The sequence below is a fragment of the Sander lucioperca genome, chromosome 14 (assembly GCF_008315115.2).
Source record: "Sander lucioperca isolate FBNREF2018 chromosome 14, SLUC_FBN_1.2, whole genome shotgun sequence".
NCBI lineage: Eukaryota > Metazoa > Chordata > Actinopteri > Perciformes > Percidae > Sander > Sander lucioperca.
The window spans coordinates 22,449,947-22,467,457 of record NC_050186.1 but is presented as its reverse complement, the minus strand read 5'-3'; the positions used below and the strand labels follow the sequence as shown (position 1 = coordinate 22,467,457).

At 38.9% G+C, this 17,511-nt stretch overlaps 1 protein-coding gene across 1 annotated transcript in view; it reads right to left on the bottom strand.

The window, feature by feature from the left end:
• The window catches only part of rgs3a (regulator of G protein signaling 3a), a 160,544-nt gene that overhangs the window by 114,157 nt on the left and 28,876 nt on the right, over positions 1 to 17,511 (bottom strand). Inside the window, exon 9 of the mRNA XM_031277731.2 lies at positions 7,593 to 7,660. Within this exon, the coding sequence (XP_031133591.1) occupies positions 7,593 to 7,660 (68 nt within the window). The remainder of the gene's footprint in view (positions 1 to 7,592; positions 7,661 to 17,511) is intronic.

Here is a 17,511-nt window from a genome sequence, read left to right as displayed (position 1 = left end):
TAAATTACGGCTAAAACAGTGGCCAGTCTAACCCCTAGTAACCTCATTAATTCCCAGCTAGCCTCTGTTCCTTTTTAGCGTTTGGATGTCGGGCTCATGAAATGAAACATGGACAGAGAAGTGACAGAGAAAGAGAGGGGTGAAAGAGGAGTGATGCTGCACTAGTCTTTACAATGCTATTAAAGTGGCAGAAAAGGCCGTTGTCTTAAGATCCCTTCATGCCAGTAGTAATGGCAGCTTTTCCCTGTTTGCCTTTTCAAAAGGGCGAGGGTTACCCGTCAAGCACACAAAAAACACTTTCACTCTCTTTCATGCTGCGCTGTTCACCTCTAAAAAGGCAGAAGGACGGATTAGAGGGAGAGAAGAAAGGGAGAGAAGAAAGCATGTCTTAGGGAGAGGAGTGAAAGAAGAGTTTGAAAAGCTTGTCTAAGAGCCAGACAAGGCCAATCTGGTGTTTAGTAGTGTGGGATCTCTCTCTCTCTCTCTCTCTCTCTCTCTCTCTCTCTCCTGAATAGACAGCTATCAAAGGAAGAGGTGTCTTCCAAAACAGTATGGGTCTAAGGCCAAGTTCAAGGTCACAGCCAAGGTTGTACTTAAAATCCAAAATGTGGAAGCTCATATGAGTTCAAAATTACAACATTTTGAAGGTGACACTGTGCATATTATGAGACAGTGAGGTGACTACAGACCTAACAGAGCAGCGCCATGGCTTTAACCTTCTACAAATTCAAATTAAGTTTAGCATAAATCTATGAGTCAAATCAATTGAATAGCAAAATGCACAGTTTAGTGCACTTCAAAGTACTTTACATGTCAATGACAAACTAATGAGACCAATGAGAGACTAGAAATATAAACAGTAAAACAGTGTGAGACTAATGCGCAGAAATTGTCGAAATCTAAGAATCTACAAAGCGGCTCTAGCAGGATCATTTAGGCACAGTAAAGCGTTGAACTAATTGATAATGTCAGCATGCTAACATTCTCACAAAGACAATGCTAACATCTGCTAAACATTGTAAATATACGGCTTGCATGTTCATCATATTAGTTTAACATGTTAGCAGGCTAAGATTTGCTAATTAGAACTGAAGAACAACCTAGGCTGACTTTTTTTGCAGGTATTTGTTCTTGTTAGAAATGTTAGAAATTTGAACTTATGAGGGTGCTAGATAAACAGTCAGGAGATCACTAATCAAGTGATTATAATTTATCCTTAGGAGGAAATTTATATCTGTATCAAATCTCATGGCAATCCATCCAAATAGTTATGAAGACATTTTATTCCGAACCACAAATGTTAACCTCATGACATGCTTGAGGAAAAGTCAGGGTATTATCAAAGTTATTAGGATTCATCCAAAAAATGTATGGCAAGTTGTTGAGATATTCAGGACCACAGATCAACCAGCCAACATGCCAACATTGCCATCTATAGGTATATATAGGTATTTAAAAGCCTCTAATTTACCAAATCATACACACTATAGGTTCAATCGAGGAGAAAGGGATTCCCGAGAATACACATCCAAACCATTTCCCATTTCCCAAGAAAAATAATAACAGTAAAATGGGAAAAATTTGCTACAGACTACGCATGAACCAAACATAGTCTGTATATATAATGGACCAACAGATCCCGTTGCTCTGGACGGAGAAGGCCTTTAGAAGCACTTTTCCGGTGAACGCTGAGCGTTACTGCGCAGCGTCCAACTGAGAGAGACGACATAAATGTGACGTGAGCAACGTGTCTGAAAGTTGTAAGTCTTCTGGTAGCTGTGCCAAGAGAAATCTCAATCATTCCCAATCTTGCAGAGACGGAGAACGTAGGTATATGTAAGGAGATAACATAGGCACAGGGTAATTATTGCTAACTAAAATGCTAGTTAACATTAGTAATTAAACTTAAACAGCTAATGTAAGTCCAAACTGCCTGCGAGCTTCTCCTGTACTATACGGTAATTCCTCTACTATGCGACAGTAAGTCGCGTGGTTATGACAGAATCGTTAGCCTATTTTTACAAAAACGTCTGCTACGGAGCCATAACGTGAGGTACAAGGTAATGGAGCCTTTTATACATTGTCGTGTTTCTTTAGAAATAAACAATGGACAAATAAAGTCTTTAAACGCTTCAGATGTAAAGTTATTCGCTGTCAAAGTGACGTCAAAATGAATGGCAGTCAATGGAATGCTAACGTCGGTGATCGTTTTGTAGCATCAAAATGGCGCCATAGGAGGTTCGAGCTCTGAAGCGAAGCTTACCCCCTTGGAACCAAATAGGATAGTACGTACAAAATATACTTCCGGAACCAGTGGAACCCGGTGAAATCCAGATCAGCATGCACCAGCAGCCTCTGAACGCTAACAGAATATGGAATACATTCAAGGTTATTAGAATGACTTTAAAAACGACAAATTACTTGCTTTAATGAATTTTTTTTGTTTATACAATGAAAAATTGTCAAATATCACGTCCATGAGGCTGTTCTCAGCAGACAGATCACAGGCAATGAACTTGGCATTTCATACTGTATCCCTTGCAGCTGCATGTGAAGTTTATGTATGTTCATTCTAATGTTGATAAAGATAAATGGTGTTCTTTTACCTAAATTATTATAAATACCACCAAATAATACACTAAAGCGGTCAGGTTGGGAATCCATAGGTTTATGCATATTTCTCCTTGTTGCATTTAGTGTTGCTTGAAATATGATGTGATGCGTTTTGACTGTAGCTGAAGTTGTAGCTTAAAAACAAGTCAATTTCTCAGGATTTCTGGGATAGTGTGCTGCTTCCGAAACAGAAAATGTCTCATTTTTGTGAAAAATATGAATCCCTAAGACACACTCTAACACATCAATGGTAGCAGACCTGCAATGCAAGGCACTTACTTGCTCATCTGGAACAGGACAACATGTAGGCAGTAGGTGGGGGGGATCAAGATTAATGAATGACTCACTCTCCCACCTGAGTCACGACAGTTCATACAATGTGATAAACACAACTGTAGCTATGTGTATCTCATCTAGGTAGATGTGGTTTGGGCTGTAACTTCTTTCAAATTAAAAGTTGGTGCAGAGCAGCAAGGGGCAAGGATTTTCATTCATACATCCTGCATCTAACAGAGAACATATAGGCCAAGGGCCTAAAATACTGAACAAAGGGATAAGTTCTGGCAATAAAACCAAGCATTCTTCATTTATTTTGAGACGCCGGCCAGAAAATCTAACCTCTCTGTCCTCTTTTCAGCTCACCTCACCCTTCCTTTCCATCTTTCCTGTCAGACAGAAATGTCAGACCCATTTTCACAGAGACGATTTCAGAGCTAATGCTATCTGACAAGCAAAGTGATGCTGGGGGACACATTGTCTGGGGTGAAACTATTGTTAATATTCATGAACTCTCTGCTCCCTGCCAATTTTTGTGGCCTGTAAACATAATTGGTGAATGCTGACATGGCGACAGTGGAGATGAATTCTTGTTATGCTGCATGTCAACAGTCTTTAATCTCTGGTTTGGGTGATCAATGTTATAAAGCGAGTTCATAATGCTTTCTAAACAACAACAACAACATATCTGTGTTTACTTTAACTTTGACAGGTAAAGTTAACCTACCGTGTACTGGAAATGCCTATAAATCAAAATAACACACACAATGGCCTTTTCTAAGAAGGAAGTCATTTCATTCTCTCAAAAAGACATTGCACTTGATTTTTTTTTTTTTTAAAAAAGACAAAGTTTCTTTAAACATCACACTGATTATAAGCCGCAGTATGTCACATCACAAAATCACTCCATTGACTATGACCTATGACTGGTATTTATCCCAAATGCCAACAATGTCTGCCTACATTATTTAAAAAGCAAGGGGAAGGTTGTAAAAGTGTAGTCAGTGTAAAGGAAAATATTCTTGAAATAGCCTTGTGGTTTTCTGAGGGACATTCCTGTGTAGATATCAAGTATTATCTTCACCAACATCTGAAGTGTTTAAAACCTTCAATGAGCTCCATGTAAATCACTGAAATGATTCATGTGTAAGGCCATCATCAAATACCGAAAAATGTTTAAGTAGGTAAGAGTGGACAGTTAATGATACCACAGAGCTCTTTGTGTAGTGGGGGTGATGGCCATGGAGTGACAGAAGAGGAAAAGAAAGGGAACAGAGAGAAGGAGGCCACAACAGTGAAGGAGGAAATATGCAGCGGTCTTGAAGGGAGCTAGGACAAGGCAACAGAAAACGGATACAAAAAAGAAGAGAAAGTCTAAAAGGTTTTCCATTCTCCCCTAATTTAGTCCGTGAATGTGTTTCCCCCCCTCCTTTAACTCTCCCCTGAGACTGTCACACACAAACCGCACAATCATCTGTTACTCTGATTCCCCCGGAGATAAAGAGGAAGAGGGAGAACAAGAACGAGAGGGGAGGGAGTGGAGAGGAAGGAGAAAGGAAAGGAGCATTCGCAAATACGGATGTAAAACTTTTCCATCTCAATGCTGCGCCACATCATTACTGCCCTCTTCACCTTCCACGTGACTTCAAAAGCTGCTCAAACTCTTCACATACTGGATGCCGGATTGTTGTTCTGACAGCAATGTTGCAATCACAGAAACTAAACATTTTGCTTGTGATAAACTGTGCCAAGTACAGTGTATCAGATACACAAAGCACTTAAAGGCATAGGGTTAAACATAGTGCCACTACTTTGTAGGGTAAATAAGTTAACCCTAACTGGTGTTTCTGTGTGTGTGCATGACCTGCATTATGTGTCGAAAGAGGAAGAATGTGTGAAAGGTGAATGTAAAGTGAGCTCATCTGTCCAGTCCTGTCCAGTCAAGCTTATTAGCTACATTAACTTTATATGACCACTGCTTTCCACAGAGTTCACATCCTGGAGTGTTTCAAAAGCAACACAGATAAATTTCACTGACATACTGATCTGCTGGATAGGCCTAACTTTCAGTCATTCCAGGGGCCAGAAAAAAAACATGTGTACACCTTTTCCTACACATAAACTTATATGATAATATACTGTTTAAGGGAAGAATTGTGTGAACCTCATGCATACCTGAATAGTAGTGAAGAGATGGGTAACATTGTTTTTAGGTTGTTTGTCAATTTCACTGATTGGGTACTGTTGCAGGCTACACAGCATTCTGTAAAAATGTCAATCAAAGGCACATTTATAAAAAAAAAGAATTCTTGTGTGCGTAAACACAGTTTTGGTCGTGAGTCGACACCGTTTTATGCATCTGGCCACAGAAGTCTAAGTCATAATGATCATTTTTAAATAAAATTATAACAACTCATCACAAGAATTGACCATTTGTTGTCCAACCATGTCCAGTTTGGTGAATAAAACTAACCAAAACTAGCCAATTACTTTCCCTCTTTACTGTACAACAAAATAGAAGTTTAAACTTAAACTACTAAAAAGTTCCATAAATTCTTTATAATTTTCTATTCTCTATAAAGCACTTGGTTAAAGCTAGGGAAAGATTAAGGTTTTCTTTTAACATAGAAAAAGTCTCACACTCTTCTGAGTGTTGCGAGTGTATTTGGAGCAGACTGGGGCATTTCTCTTATAGTAGACGGCCAGGCCCTGTATGGTTGTGGTTTCCACTGTCTCTGTGCTTATGTTCTGTCACTATGTTTTATTATTATTATTATTAGGCTACTGCTTATGCTGAAGTGTTGTGCTGTCTTCTGACAATATACTGTAGACAAATCAGCCAAGAGTGTGTTGGATTGAAAGCTATTTAATATGCTTCTTTTCAAGTGCTTGTGTACTGTCTTCTTTTTGCATCTAGACTGCAGCACCTCCACTTAAAGTATCATCTATAACAACAGACGTTACAGACATGATGCATCACAGAATCACACATGAAGGGAGGATTCAAGATGCCAATATGTGCCAGCTGGCTTTTCCCCTTTGATTTCAATAACGGCTGCTTGGCTATATCTAAATATAGCCACTGTCACACATGCATCATAAACTGTAAAACATTGCTAAAGTATTATCCATATTGGCATTGTGTGGGATAAGGAACCAGAGTCAATTTTCATGAAAGTCACTCTGGAAATTTACCAACTCAGGATTGAGTTGGATTAGTAAACCATAGAGGAATACATCATCCCCCCACAGCTATAGTGTGAACAAAGCATGCAAAAAGATGCAGCATTCATAGCCAACAATCCTATCTCTCTGGTGTGACTCTGGAAGAAGGGTCAATTGACTCAGGGAGGAAAGACAGAGGCCCTCTTCTGCCAGCAGTAATATGTGAATATCAATATGTTTGTTTCTCTGTATGACATTAACAACGTTGTAGCAGCACCACTTTGCATTTAAGCCAGCATGGTAAGTATTTAAATTTTGATTTCTTCTGCATGCAGTAATCAAAGAAATCTTAGTGGCCAAATTAGAACTAGCACACTGGACTTAACTTCAGAGATAAATGTTTTGCTCTTCAAAAAGAGCACAAAATCTGTTTTTTTTTTAAGTTTCATTATTCCAGCCAAAGTTTAAAAACACATCCCTATTTTCTGTACAGTAAATTAAGTGCAAAGAAGGTGCTGGCAAAACCACGTGTCACCCCTCCCAAGGCCAATAGTACAGTAGGGTAAGCAGTGGCAAGGACTGCAGTTCATAGGGGACTGAGCACACCAAATAGGGGGAAAACAGGAGAACTGTACATTTACCATTTGTAGGTCCATTATGGGTCAGTCCCAAACCCAAAAGGTCTTTAAATGTTTATGTTCCTGTTGTTGTCAATATTGCTACTGTAGTCAAGGAAATACTTAATTAAATAATCACTGTTTCCTATACCAGCCTATACCAGTCATGATGGTCTTCCTCGTTCATTTTTAATGACTTCATTGCTAATATACAGTCAACAATGTGGAAATTGAGAAATTTAACTTTAAAGAGAACCCCAAAGATAAACTTGAAACATTACAACAAGAGATAACTAAGAATCTATAAGATGTAAAGGATGAGAGAGGACGACACAGGAAGGGTTTGTGATTTCCATTAGCAGATAAGAAAAACTGGCTTCACATCCAACTACACAGTTCTCTTTTCCCCTTTCTCATGACAAACCATCATTCAGCTCAACATGCGACTTGCATGCAAGTAAGCCTTTTGACAAATATTGTCTTTCAAGAAATGACATCTCGCTCCATTCACTGCTCAAAGCTCAAACGCATGATTCAATTAGTTGCCATGGTTGCTGAGAATGTGTGACATGGAAGTCGTGCAGTAAATATCTTACTGAAGGCATTTTTATGCATGATGAATATGTTGGACATGGTGCAATGTCACGGGTCAACTACTTTGTATATTCATTGAACAGGCCTATCTATTTATTGTGCACACACATGCAAACACATTAAATAAAAACACATAAGAGCACATGCAAACTACCAGCAATCACAGAAATAAATACATTATGCACATGTATAGAGAACATCCAATAAACAATTACAGCAATAGAGTTAATATTTACTGTATGTACACACGTGCACACACTCTATTAAACTTACAAAATATTTCTGTTGCACACACACACAAAGTAAATAAGTTTTGAATATACTTACTGTTAAGCATTGCATATTCTCAGGGCGATTGGTCTCGGTGGCAGCACCATGGTTTGACAGCACAGCCTCTGAAATGTAGACAAAGGAATCACGGGCTGAGACAGTGCCTCTGGAGCACATTTCTTTCAGTTCCAACACAAAACAGCCTTCTGGATGCACAAAAATAAAGTCCTCAAATAGTTCTGAGAGTCCATAAAAGTGACTCAGAAAGATAACAACAAGCAATTATGGCAACAGTTGTCTGGAGCAGCCTTTTTCCGGGCTGGGATTTAAACTTCAGACCGCACATAAAAGGCAAAAAAAACGGCCGGCCGAGTCAAGGAAAATCCCGTAAGACGCAAGGATCCAACAAACTGCCCAAGAGAAAAGTGGAAGTGAGAACAAGTGAGCAGAAGGGAAGGAGGGAGGGAAGGACGGGTGAAGAAGAGAAAAGGAACTCCTCTCTCACTCTATTATCCGTCCGTCACAGGGCTCCTGGGAGGTTGCTATGGTTACAGGGACTCACGCCTCAGTGTCCTTTTAACTATTGCTCATAAAGGCAGCATTCAGCATTGGGCCACAATACAGATCTCCCTCTCTTTCTATCGCTCTCTCTTTCTTTCTAAATTTCCTTCTGTTTACATCGTTCACTTAATATATACATCTTTCCTTCTTCTTTGCCTTTCCGTCTCTTAAACTTCACACACAGCAACCCCACTGTCCCCCTGTGTTTGATATTTCTCTCCTTCCTCTTACCCCTCTCTTTTCCACACTTGTCCATCACACATACCTCTATCACCATGGGAGAGAAATTATCCTACCCCAGACTGTGAAATGTTATTTTCCAAACTCTGCCAACCAAGTCAAAACAGCCCCAACATGAGTCAAAGAGTGTAAGTGGATAAGTACCCTTCTGTTAACCTCACAAAAAGTTGGAATAATCACATTGTACACACACACATAGCTTGAAATGTCTACTTAAGTAGCTTTAAAGTAAGATATTTTTAACACTGCATTACAGAGTCACATATATTGTTTTTAAATGTGCTTGGTGGAACACTTCAGTGAAACTCTATCACACTTATTCTGAGTAAAATATCAAAGCAAGACAACATCTTTTATGCCATTACTGCTGCATGAAATGGAAGCTGCAAGATGTCTGGCAAAATCATTATATTCTTTTGACTAAAAAGTTATAATAAATTAAGGACCACACCAAGCTTGACAGTAAAACATGCATTTGTAAGAGACTGTCCTCCCAAGAAAAACTACAGCATCAGTCATTTCGCTAATGCCCCATAACAACATAGGTTTATGTTCAAGTGACAAAGTCCTCTAGCAGCTGTAGTAATTATGACTCGTCCATTGGGAAACAAGGAGGAAGTTGGGTGACGTTATTATAGAGCCAAAAGGTCTGCATAGAGAGGAGGTCAGGATGGTTGGGTAGCTCAACAAAATGTAAGACTTTGCCAAGGGAGACTAGTGTTCGTTTCCTTGGTTTCTCTTAACGATGACGACAAAGGTCCACTAATGTTAACAAGGTAGTAACTGTAACCCAAACCAAGGTGTTTTTGTTTTAACCCCAGGTCCCAAGTCATGTTTGTGCCTGAACCTAACCAAACCTGAACCATAGCAATGTCAGTTCATAAAACAGACTTATTTTTCAATAAGTTATTTGTAACAGTTTTGGAAGGCACTGACTAATGATGTCGTGCTATCAATATGGGTATCAGATCAGAATTTTTTGATGTTTTGATTGATCTTTCAAGAGGTCAATCAATTAAAGAGCCTTACCCCCTAGCAGATTAACAAAAACCTAAAAACTCTAGACATTATTTTAAACATTTTAAAAATACTTTTTAAATAATAATTTACGTCTGATATGGTTTTTCATTCAAAGTTAAAGATATAGTGCGTAGTTTCTGCCACCCCCATGAGGAATTCTAAGTAATGATAACAAAACTGTCGGCGCGTCCACATGATACAAGCCTTTCGTGACCACGCAAGTTGCATATTGGACCATTGTTGGCTTCTAAACTAGTTGCAATGTCACAAAATCATGTTTGTATATACAATCCTCACCTCAGATTTAAGGTGAGCAACTGAGCACAGAGAGACTTTCCCCTTTCTGAAGATGAATATGAAAACAGCCATCTAATGTCAAACTATACACAGCGTCATTCTGTACAGTGAAGCTCAAACATCCTACAATAAGCACACATTTTTGAGAGTAAGGGAGGCTTTAACATGTAGTCCTCATGCAAAAAAATCAAGCATCCCTCAACATTTTGGACACAGTTTATATTTCCTCTGAAACCTTTTACAGTAGTTTAACCCCAGAGTAAAGGGCCCAATCCCAGAGTTGCAGTTGCCATGGTAAGCATAAGGCTTCTGTCACTTGAATCTGAAACCTCCAGGGGTCCAGCAAAGAGACAGGCTAACCTGGCTGGCGTCAAGCCCAGCAGAGGAGCCTTTTGTGTGGGTAAGACATCAGTAACTCTGGACATAAGAGGAGCAAGACACAGAGCAGATGGCAACGAGAAACATCCAGCATGACTGACATAAAAATGGGGGAAAGAAAGAGGCACAATAAGAGATGGAAATAGTGGACAGTGGGAAAAGTATACACAAGTGAAATTCAGCAAATAAAAAAAAATGTAGTTCAAAGAAGGGAATAAGAAACTGAGAAGATTAAAGAAAGACAGACAATGAAACTAGACGGGAAAAAACAAGAAGTGGCGTGCAAAAGGCAAGAGTAAAGAACAAAAATCCAAAGGCGTTGGCAGTCTTCTGCAGTTGAGTCAGTCAGTCTCAGATCTGCCAGAACATAAAAAGCCCTTGACTCTGCCGAGTCCCTCATTGCAGCACTCGCTCACTTGACACGCAGTCCCTCTTTTCACCGCCTGTCACCCACAAACACACACTCCTAATGGAGAGGGTGGAAAAGCCAAGATGGGAGGAGATTCCCTCCACTTCAATGTTTGGGTCTCTTAAGATGACCTTCAATCTCAAGAAATTATTGTTTTAATTGGTGACGCCAAGAACCAACACATAATATAAGGAAATTAACTGATGTGGACTGACGAGGTAAGCATTACACACCGACAGTTTAAATTTAGTAAAGCACTCTACTAAAAAACTCACTGAAGTAGTTAAATTATGGCAAAAATCTACCTTTAAATTCAAATAAAGATACATAAATCTCATTTAAATCACACAAGATTTAATATTCCAATGTAAATAAATATGTATGTGGTAAACTAAACTAAAATAAAATTTTAAATGTGGTGTGAGCTGAAAGAACTCCCACTTCTACTCTCATTGTTGTTGTATCTTCAGTATGAAAGGTGGAATGATTTGCTCGCAGCACCTGAGAAGCCCCATGGTGAGGAGCAGAGAGTAACAACGGTGCTTTTCAAGTGTTGCGCTAATCACTCCGCCCAAGTAGCAGTGCTTCACTTTCTGAGAATATAGTTCACAGTATGTATACGGTTAGAAGATAGCTGTGTCTCATGTGACGTTGTTATTTGTACACGCTGTGACTATACAAATCACAACATATAAATAGGAAAATGTTGGCGTTATTTTGTCACTTATTGGGAGCAGTAGGCTAGTTGGAGCCGGTTACCTCCAGGATCTGGGCTAAACTAGGCTAGCAGTGGGTGCGTCAGACAGAGTTACGACACGCACGGAGATGAGAAGGATATGTATGGACTTATCTAACTCTGAGGGATACGGTGAATAAGCTAAAGTCCCAATAAGTTGGCTTGTTCCTTTAACGAAAGATCGTGATCTTGTTGTCTAAGTCTAACCACAAACAGGAGTCTGGATGCAAACCCCGGGCTCTGGAGCTCCTGTGCTTTGTACTTCTACCATCTTTTCAGAGATAAGTGTGGGGACTAGTTTGTTGGTGGACAGGTGTCTCAGCCTACCACACTCAGCTTTCGTGGTTGCTGTTTGCTTATCTTATTTCAACTCCACCCATTACACAAATTTGAAATTTGAGTAAGTGACAAAGATGGCTTAAAGTAGTAAGTAGTAAAACAGAAATTAAGCTTCAAACAACCCTTCAGATGTATGGTTTATGATATCAAGATGTTGCCTCTATGTTTTTCTACGGTCTGCGCCAAAAAGCTAAGTTTCCCTTTGGTCTAGATGTTTGTGAAATGTGAAATGGGACTCACATGTCTGATTAACATTGGTTTGGGTTAATTGAGTCTATACTATTGTTGTAAAACATACTTCTTTTGTTTTAATTGGTTATAAAGTTCGGTTTTTAATAATGTTTTGTGATTGTAGTACAGACAGCATATTTGGGTTGCCCTTCACTATCATTAAATCGGAGTTTTGTTCTTCCTATGCATCAATAAACACATTAACACTTTAGTCTTTACAACACATGAGTACTTTTACAAGAAGCAAATTATTAGCCTAATAGGTGTTTTTGGTAAAAATAAAATAAATAAAAAACGTAAAAGTATGGCTCATCACGAGGCTGAAAGAGTGAGTGAAGTCTTGTATCTGAGGGTGTTTTTGTTGGTCAATGGAAAAATGTATCCTAAAGAAAAAAAGATATTCAATGGGTGTGCTGCAGCTTAAAATGTTGAATACACCTCAGTTCTATGATCACGTCATTCAAACACTGTGTTACAGTTATAATTTGTGCCCTAACTGTAGACTGGAGAAAATGTGTGTCTGCGTTGCAGGTTATTTCTGTAATGATTTGTACTCACAACTTGTTTCATTTCCTAGGTTGCAAATTGACTGTACATGTTCTGTACATTTCTTTTCCACAGGCAGCTGTTTAACACTTCCTCAATTTCAGAAAATAAGTTATCCCACAGTCAGTCTTGTAGTCAAACAGGATAGCTGTGTGTAGCTCAAAGTGCTTAGGACTGTGACGGTATGGATGTTTTCTTACCGCGGTGAAGAAGCAACGTATCACAGCGGTATGGCAATTAACCCCAACCCCCTGTTACAAGAGTACCATAAGTAAGTTTGTTCTAGCTGAGTATATTGTTCAAGTCAGAGAAGTAGATATTTTACAATGTAATGCTAACACAATAAGCAGTCAGACAGGCTTTAGTATTTTCTATTTGCAGACCAGTAATTTAAGCTGTTTATGAAATTAATTGAAATCCGTGATTGTCATTCATCAAAATGTACCGTCTTTTTAAATGTGTTTGTATTTTTGTAAAAGGAAAAGAAGATGTCAGTTTTACATTGTTGACAATGTCAAAGGAGCAACACAGTAGTGCAGAGCTGAGAGTGTACAGTAGGCTGTTGGGTTAAATGCTTGACTTCAGATCGGGTGGATATAAGCCTGCAGTCAATGTTACCCTCAGAGCATCAGAAGCATGGCATGTCAGACATATACTTCACACATTTTGTCTCACATGATCGCACACTCACACAGATTCACAGCCAGTATTTACCATTACTTTCAGAAAATAAATTATCCCACAGTCTACAGGGATTATCTCCATGCTCGTGTAGTCAAACAAGATAGCTGTGTGTAGATCAAAGTGCTCAATTTTCAGAGATGAAATACACTTATTAACTTTGTAGGAATACTGATGGATGAAGACGATCCCTGTAGGCTTTCAGAATAACACACTAAATCCACCAGGCCAACCACTCATTAGTTGCAATTAAACTATCAATGAGCTACTTCGATTAATGTGTTGACATGTTTATTAAATCCTTTGTTGCCAGTTTGCCACCTTGCCATCTCCAGGACACAAGTCATGTCCTAACCAACTGGACTGACTGATTTAGAATATCTTTAATCTCCTGACTTTTCATCTTGCGCCTTCATCAAGTCAAAATGTTGCGCAGTATTTTGGTTTATGACTAAGTACCTGCAAAATTCCTGACATTCCCATCATCCTCAGCTATACTGTACAGCTGTGTGTTTAGTGCTAATTAGTAAATGTTAGCAAGCGAACATGCTAATCTAAGATGGTTAATATTGTAAACAAACACCAACATTATCAGCATTATCATTGCCAGTTGGAAAATAACAGGAACATTTACAATATAATGGCAACACCGCCAGAAACTATAGAATAAAATACCATAGATTAATCAACACAGCTCTGACACAGTCTCAACATAATAAGCATTGATTAAGTCCACCCCTTTTATGTCATGAAAAGGAGAGCACAGAACTAGGATACACATGAATATTGTAATACAAAACTCTAGCTGTAAAAGAATGCACAGGTAATGAACCATACATTTTTACCGCATAGTTCCATCCCTGGGAGGAATGCATTTTGTTAATGCATGAGTTTTCTGCACACCATCAGCCCAAATCGGAATACATTTCAAATAATGACACAAGAGTAACATTCCAATTCAAAATACAGACAGATGCTCTGCCTAACATCAGCAATCACTAAATGACTCATTTATTGAATGCTGCCACATGGAACAAGACAATGCGATGACTTTTGCCCAATCAGGATAGCTGGACAGTAGTGATAGACGCATTTAATTTCCTGTTTGTCTTGAGTGAGGCAGAACAGCCAGAAAGGATTATGTCTGCTGACACAAAGTGTTGTATGATTGTCCATGATGGAGATTGTAAAACGGATTTGAAGAGCATATAGATACTCAAAGACTGGGATAGAATTTCATATCCAGCCTGAATAGTACCTTTAAATGCATCAAGTCATCAACTTCAACCGTCATCAGGTTCAATATTTGATTATAATAATTGAAATGCTAATGCATTTTCTCTGGTGCATCTTTGGCTATGTTATTTCAAACTAACGATTGAGAAATTACCGACAAGATCGTCAATATTACTAGCATGCACATGCATTCTGCCTTAATGCCTTTGCGTTTTACACACTGACATACTGTACATTACCTATTTATTTTTTCTTTACTTGACAAAATGTTGACAACTTGACTATGGTAAAATGCCTTCAAATTTGACAAAATATGATACAACATATTTCACAGTACTGATGTTCTTGGCATGAGAATGATGTGTCATTCTACACAGAACTGTCAACATGTGCTGTGACACGAGAATATTTGCAGAAAAGAGACACTTGAATTGGGCAGGATGGGAACATGCTTGTTTTCCACATGAGTGCACCCCTTATTGTCAGTCACACACCCTCCAGTCGTGCCCACTTAGTTCTGCCTACCTTCTGCAGGCTCAAAATGTCTGCTCATCAGGAAATTGATTTTAATTAACTTTGTGTCCATGACGACTTTGAGCCGTCTAGGTTCATTGCCTCTGACCCTAACACATTGGAAGTGTCCGCCCTCTGGAGATTAAAAACTATGCTATTTGGAGGTTTGCAGTCTGTGGAAATTCATGCATGTGATGCAAGTAGTTTGTATTGCAGAGGTGGCTGCATTCTCTTTGGATTATCTTCTCTGTTGTCTGAGACTGGCTAGTGCTCGTCCCCCTCCCATTCACCCCTCGCCCCTCTAGCGGTAAACATGTCCCTGCAGTCTGCCACCACCTTCTTGTTCATTTCCTGCGCATATTGAGAATCACAGCAACACATTGATACGTCTTTCTGTCAACTAAAAAGGAGCTACTTTGGTTTCGATTATGGTAGTGAGCTGGGCATTATGCTTAGGTCAAAACAGCCACAACCACTGAAAACACAGCCGTGTGTGCTCATGGTCTTTAAGATTTCACACCACTGTAGAATGATATGCTGTTACATATTTTCTGTTTAAATATGCAGCTCATGTGAGACTGATAGTACTGTCTGACCTTTTACTGAATGAGTTTCAGGTTCAGGCTCCTTGTGCTGATTCTGATCTCAGTTATCTGGTTCACTTACTAATTTAGAGACATGTTGAGCAAAACATAACATTTTTAATTACTCACTAAAATGACTTACACACCCTTGGTCCACCAACACAAGTGTTGTCTGAGCATTGTTTAAGCATGGTCAGACTGTGCTTGATTAACATTAGTCTGACCCTCCTATTAGCTATGTTGTGTCAAGTATGGTTGGAAAGATTACACTCATCATACAGTAAGCCTTTCTTACAGCAGACATTTTGACTTGTCACAGTAGGAGAAGCACAGGTGTTAGGCGTTAACATTAACGATGGCTCAGTTCCATTTAAGTGTCCGAGTAAGCCATGACATTGTGACAGTAAACCAGCATGCCAGGACCCTAAAACTAAAGCAGCTAAATGGAATTCAGCCATCATTAACTTTATTATTGACACTTGGGCTGCGGTTGAATAGAAATGTCACGAGGTCAAGGAAAGATGTGAAGGAGAATTTATAAGGACTTAGGGCTAAGACAATACGACTGTACACTAGGCTAGGGCTGTGACGGTATGGATGTTTTCTTACCGCGGTGAAGAAGCAACGTATCACTGTCGTATGGCAGTTAACCGCACCACCCTGTTACGAGAGTACCGTAAGTAAGTTTGTTCTAGCTGAGTATATTGTTCAAGTCAGAGAAATATATATGTTACAATTTAATGCTAACACAATAAGCAGTCAGACAGGCTTTAGTATTTTTTTAATTAATTGAAATCCATGATCGTGATTGTCATCCATCAAAATGTACCGTCTTTTTAAATTTGTTTTAGTGAAAGGAAAAGAAGATGTCAGTTTTACATTGTTGACAATGTCAAAGGAGCAACACAGTAGTGCAGAGCCGAGAGTGTACAGTAGGCTGTTGGGTTAAATGCTTGACTTCAGATCGGGTGGATATAAGCCTGCGGTCAATGTTACCCTCAGAGCATCAGAAGCATGGCATGTCAGACATATACTTAACACATTTTGTCTCACATGATCACACACTCACATAGATTCACAGCCAGTATGTTACCAGAGCAACATAACATTATAAAAACACCCCCCACCCCTCCATGTCCAAACCCTTGCATATAACTTAATCTCATAGTGTGTATTTTAATCTTCTGATTTAAAGGCTCGCCATCTGGAATAGCCTGGTAGTGTTAATGTGTGGGTTTGTACAGTACATCTGGACTTTATTCATCTATTATGAAAAGTGATACAAGTATGTGCGTATGATGCAGATGACACACTTTTTAAGCATGAGCCCAATGGGTATACTGCTATTTTTGCTTTCACGCATATACAGACCATCTGACCCACATCATAAGCTTGTTGGAGGGAAATGCATTAGCCATGGTCAAAAACACACACACGTACATGTCACCGAGGGTCAGTTGTCTCGCAAGCCAATAAAGCACAGCTAAGTGAGTTTCTCAAACACTGATATTTTTCTTTGATCAGTACATGCAGACATAGAAAGATATACAGTATATTTATGCTTCTGCAAAAACATGCACAGATGGGCAATAACATACCTAATCTCAAAAACATTGACTAATGACCACCTAGACTAATACAAAAAATAATCGTAAGTGCTTTTTAATCTCCAACGATATGTAATTAATTATGTACCAAACTCAGCACTGATTATCCAAAGAGATTTATTCTGCTGCTTCAAACATTTGAGGAAATTTGAAAAATATATACATATATTTAAAAACTACTTTTATTTTTTATTTTCCTCTCTATTACTTTTTTAATAGTTTACACATGGACCACATGAGTGTACCTATACATTTGTATTCTACACAGCTACAGAATAGAGTCTAAGTACACTCCAAATTAGATCAATCATCCATGTATCCTGTATTGTTAGTATTACTGCTGGTAAAAGAGCAGTGTACAAAATGACTGTAGCTTAAGGCTTCAACCAGTACATGATATAAAAATATGTTCTGAGAATCAACACTAATTGCCCTGTCACTCGTTATCTCAGAAAAGCTGTTTGGCTGCCATTCACGCACAGCCTCTCAACTCATGTTAAGCAAAGTTAACATGTCAGCCTTTTTATTGTAGACTTACATTGTAATTAGCTGTCAGCGCTCAGCGGATAGGTTTTGTTATGGAAGCAGAGTCTGAAAC